At 42.8% G+C, this 4,370-nt stretch overlaps 1 protein-coding gene across 1 annotated transcript; it reads left to right on the forward strand.

Moving 5' to 3' along the window:
- The first annotated feature begins 136 nt into the window (after positions 1 to 136).
- LOC106915512 (5-hydroxytryptamine receptor 1D) lies at positions 137 to 4,242 on the forward strand. The gene is made up of 3 exons (XM_014983151.2): positions 137 to 285; positions 1,513 to 1,673; positions 1,769 to 4,242. The coding sequence occupies exons 1-3, from the start codon at positions 138 to 140 to the stop codon at positions 3,053 to 3,055; spliced, it is 1,596 nt and encodes a 531-aa protein (XP_014838637.2). The 5' UTR covers position 137; the 3' UTR covers positions 3,056 to 4,242.
- Positions 4,243 to 4,370: the final 128 nt, after the last annotated feature.

Consider the following 4,370-nt stretch of genomic DNA (forward strand, 5'->3'; position numbering starts at 1 on the left):
AAAAAAAAACAGGCTGCTTTACCTGGAGATGGTCATTAGCTCGAGCGGATATGGGGCACGAGAGACGGCTTTTTCAAAGATGTAATGCTTTTCCATTCTTCAACATGTAAACGGGACAGTTCTATAGTTACAGTAGCATGGAGGATCAGGATGGCTTCAGGTCACCTCTGCAGGCTGCGGGGATCAACGCGAGCCGAACTGAAGGGACGGAGGACGGGTTGTCCAAACAGACCCGGCTGCTGCTGGAGGCTCTTCTGGTGATCATGTGTTTGGGCGCTGTCATAGGTACGACACTGACCTGTGGAAACCTAACTTTATGCTTGTAATACTTAAATGTTGCTTCCATTTTTATTTTTATACAGTTGATTGTTTTCAGACCAGTTTTTTTATTAATAGAAAATCAGTGCTTTAATTTGATCATTTTGCTCCAAGTCATTTTAGGAAACACAAACATTAAAATTGTGCCAGAAACTTTGAAGCTGTTACTTTTTATGTCATTTTTACTACTTCATTGTTGTTGGATCTTGTTCAGTATTAAGAAAATTCACAACTTCAAACATCAGTTTCTAACAAGAGTTAAGTGTCAATAGACTCAAAATATCAGTGCCAGTTACATGAGGGTCTGTGAAGTGGATATATATATATATATTTTTTTTTTTAATTAATGTTGATGTTTTGAGCCAAAGTTGTTAAGGAGCCCATCCTCTGGACGAGAGGCAACCCCACATGAGCGGTTTCTGGACTCATTTTCTTATCTGGGCCGTCCTCTGTCAAGGTGTCCCAAATATTGTGAAGGAAACTTTAAGTGACTTTCTGCAGAACGTTAGTCTGTCCTGAATGTTGTTCAGATTAGAAGAGTGGTTTCTTTTCATCCCTTTCTCAAACTAGGCCATTGCCTTTATGTGTGTGTAGAAATGATTACGCTGTTTCTAGAGCAAGCTCTGCATTGGTGGAAAAATCAATTCCTCATTTCAATCCTCTCTAGGAGATGCTCCACCACCGGTTAGACTTCTTGGGAACCCTAATACTCCCAACAAAGCAAATGAACTTCTCTCCTTGAAGTTATTGCCTAAATAGTTGATTTGGGTTCGATCTTACTGGTACCAATGATCTTACCCCTGAGGCTCTTTTGATGCAAAGTAATGGTGACAGCATCTATTTTCTTAGATGTAATGATTGACAAACGCAAAATGATTTTTATTGCACCTCCTCCCTTTTAAAACAACCATTCTGCCCCTCTGATTTCATCTGGTTGACAGAGTGATATCAGCTGGCCTGTCTTTATTAACACCAGCACCTCGTTAATAATAAGTTCATCGTTATCAGGTCAGAAACACATATATATATATTATCAACGAGGCAGAATTGTGCTTCTACGGTTTGGGATGATTTCTAAACTTTTTTGTTTTTTGCTTTTCTTTGGTTTTTTGTTTTCTTTGTATTGCTGGTTAAAGTCCAGCCAATGTGGCCTCTGAGTCGGGGTTTGAATCTCTACGATGTGTTTTTGTGCAGGCAATGTTCTTGTCATCGTTATTGTAGCGGCTACCAAGACCCTCCATGCAGTGACGTCTATCCTGATCCTGAACCTGGCCGTCAGTGACCTCCTGGTAGGCATTGGAGTCATGCCTTTTGTTGCTATGTCCATCATAAACACGGGATGGGTGCGTTGTCCTGTAAGCATTTTCTGTCCTGTTGCATTATTATTATTATTTTTTTTTTTTGGTTTAGGTGACCTTTAGTGATCCATTAACTCCGTCTCCCCTGCCAGGTTCTCTGCCTATATGTTGGGTACTCCTCCACTGTGTACTGCACAGTTTCTGTGCTCACACTGGCTGCTATTGCTCTGGACCGCTATTTCTCCATCATGGACTGCCTGCGCTACAGTTCCCGCTGCACCCTGTGGAGGACTTCTGCTGTGGTCCTGTGGATCTGGCTTCAGGCTCTGGTCATCTGCAGCCCTCCTCTGCTGGGCTGGAGCTCTGTCAGCTACGTGGTCCCCATGTATAACTGTGCAATCACCTGGGCCAGCACTGTCAGCTACACGGCCTTCATGGCCGCTCTGATCTATCTCATGCCTGCAGTGGTGATCCTCTTCTGCTATGCGAACATAATTAGGGTGGCACGCAGCCACGCCCGGAGGATTCACTCCCTGCAGGACTCCGTCCAGCGCAGCAGGTCCCCCTCTTGTCCAGCGGATTCATCCCACCAGAACTGCAGGAACCTCCATAGACCCTGGAGCGTTACATGTCACATGAACAATGAATTTGAGTCTCAAACCAGTAAACAGGGAGAGAACATCAGCCAGGCTGGTCGGGAAGCTGCAAAACAGCAGGGAAGCAAAGTGAGGGGTTTACTTTCCATCCTGGCTCAGAAAAACTCTCAGCCGTCCGATCCGAACCACCAGCAGCCGCATCACGGAGCACTGCGCCTCGTCCTGATCATCTCCGCTTTCCTCCTCTGCTGGACACCCTACATATGTGTGGCTCTGGTTCAGGCCACAGAAACTGCCATTACGGGCCAGTCCAGCCTTGTGCCAGACTCTGCCATTACCTTCTCCTACTGGCTGATGTTGCTCAACTCTGGCGTCAATCCTTTGTTGTACGCTCTGCTTAGCCAGCGCTTCCAGATTGCTCTTCAGGGACTCTGGCACAGAATTAGAGCTCATCTGTGCAGCCTGTTTGGCACAGAATGGGAGGTCAGAGGAGATGGGGATGACGTCAGAATTACTGACCCATGCACGTTGACCACAGCCCATCCCAGTACACATGCCAGCACAGAGAGTTTGAACTGTGACAACTCAAAGCTCTCCTCCTCTGTTCTCACTGTTAGCACCGATTTCAAAAGCCACTCTGAGGTGTATCTTTGTAACGTGTGCCACCATGAAAACTCCCCCTCTGTGTTTCAGGATGCTGCTCGTGAGAAGACACACAATCTGCAGGTCCCTTCTCGTCCTCAAGAGGGCAGCAGACTTCCGTTCTCCGCTCTAACTAAGGAGCGGCAGGCCACTTTTTTCTATGGCCAGATCACAGTGACAGTGGAGCATGATGTCTGTTAGTTATTTACTGTTGATTGAAAAGGACATTTGTTTCAGTAGTTCAGTTCTAAAAGACATACTGATGCGCTAAAACATTTCTAAACTAAAATCTGTTTAGTGTGTAAAACCCAAAGCTCAGTTTCTCTGAAAATATATTAGTGCCCAAAGCCAAGAAGAAAGGATTTTTTTTTTAATATTGAAATGACTTTGTACTGAAAAGTCTATCCATGTACTTTGTATTAAATGCACTCAGAGCTTGTCTTGCGTGACTTACTGCATCATTGCAGTGTGGAAGGGAGGTGATCTGCTGTAAGGGCTTAAGGAAAACCAAGTTGATGTAATAACAGCCTTCAGTTTGTTTGCATCAATCTTACTCTTGACAACAAACTATGGGGTTTAGGTTGAGTTGCTTGCCAATTAATCAGGAATACCATGTTCATTAAACCAGATGTTGGTACTTTTAGCAGTGTTAGCAGTATTGAGTTTATCAGCGGAGGGAATTCTGATGTGCTCTAACGTTACCAGGTTATCGGGCTACACTAACTTTGAACTTGATTAAAGAAAAAAAAAAACAAAAAAACATTGGACCAACATAGGAAGATGACAGTTCCTCCATTCATTACTGACTGTGACAACTTCACACTGCCCCTCAAGCACCATAGACTCTGTGTTTCTCCACCTTTGCCATGATTTGAGCTGGGATTTCCTAAGGAGCTGATAAATTTAAATTCAGAAATGAAAAGAAGAAATACAGAAGTTGTAGCCTGGATGAATGTAGAGTCTTGAAACAACTTACTGTTTTATAATCCTCTCAAGAATGAGGTTACGCTTGTGCATACAAGTTGTGAAGAGGCAGCTTCTTTATGTGTATCCTCCTTATGATGGGATTCAGTGACTGTTTGCTGCACAACTGTAAAGTCAGCAGTCTTTCCCATGATTGTGTTGGCAACAACATGGACAGAACTGTATTTTGGGTCTCTTTTCAAAATGCAACTGCGCTACAGTTGCGCTAAAGTCAATTACATTACTGATTACATCATTGACTTCCACTTGAATGATTGTGATGGCGAAAAAATTGTCCGAAAATGATAAAGTTTGCATTGTAATTTATCTTGTTCAACTAAGACAACCGTCTAAAATCCAAAGTAAGTTTTGCTCAATTTCCTCTTATAGTGTCATTTCAGAATTTTTTTAGGGGAAAAAAAAATAAAAAACTACTAAAAATAATCATGGAAATATGTCAAAATATAATTTTTTTGTTTTAGCTATACCTTTTTTACCTTAATTATTGAACCACAGCAGAAAGCTAAGGAAGAACAAACCTGGTCAAGAAAAC

This window comes from Poecilia mexicana, unplaced genomic scaffold (assembly GCF_051168715.1).
Source record: "Poecilia mexicana isolate PSO_F unplaced genomic scaffold, ASM5116871v1 scaffold_15, whole genome shotgun sequence".
Lineage (NCBI taxonomy): Eukaryota > Metazoa > Chordata > Actinopteri > Cyprinodontiformes > Poeciliidae > Poecilia > Poecilia mexicana.

Coding starts and splice junctions, on each gene's coding strand:
- LOC106915512 (XM_014983151.2), top strand. CDS start 138: ATGGAGGATCAGGATGGCTTCAGGTCACCTCTGCAGGCTGCGGGGATC. Junction 286..1,512: donor GTGTTTGGGCGCTGTCATAG/GTACGACACTGA, acceptor GTTTTTGTGCAG/GCAATGTTCTTGTCATCGTT. Junction 1,674..1,768: donor CGGGATGGGTGCGTTGTCCT/GTAAGCATTTTC, acceptor CTCCCCTGCCAG/GTTCTCTGCCTATATGTTGG.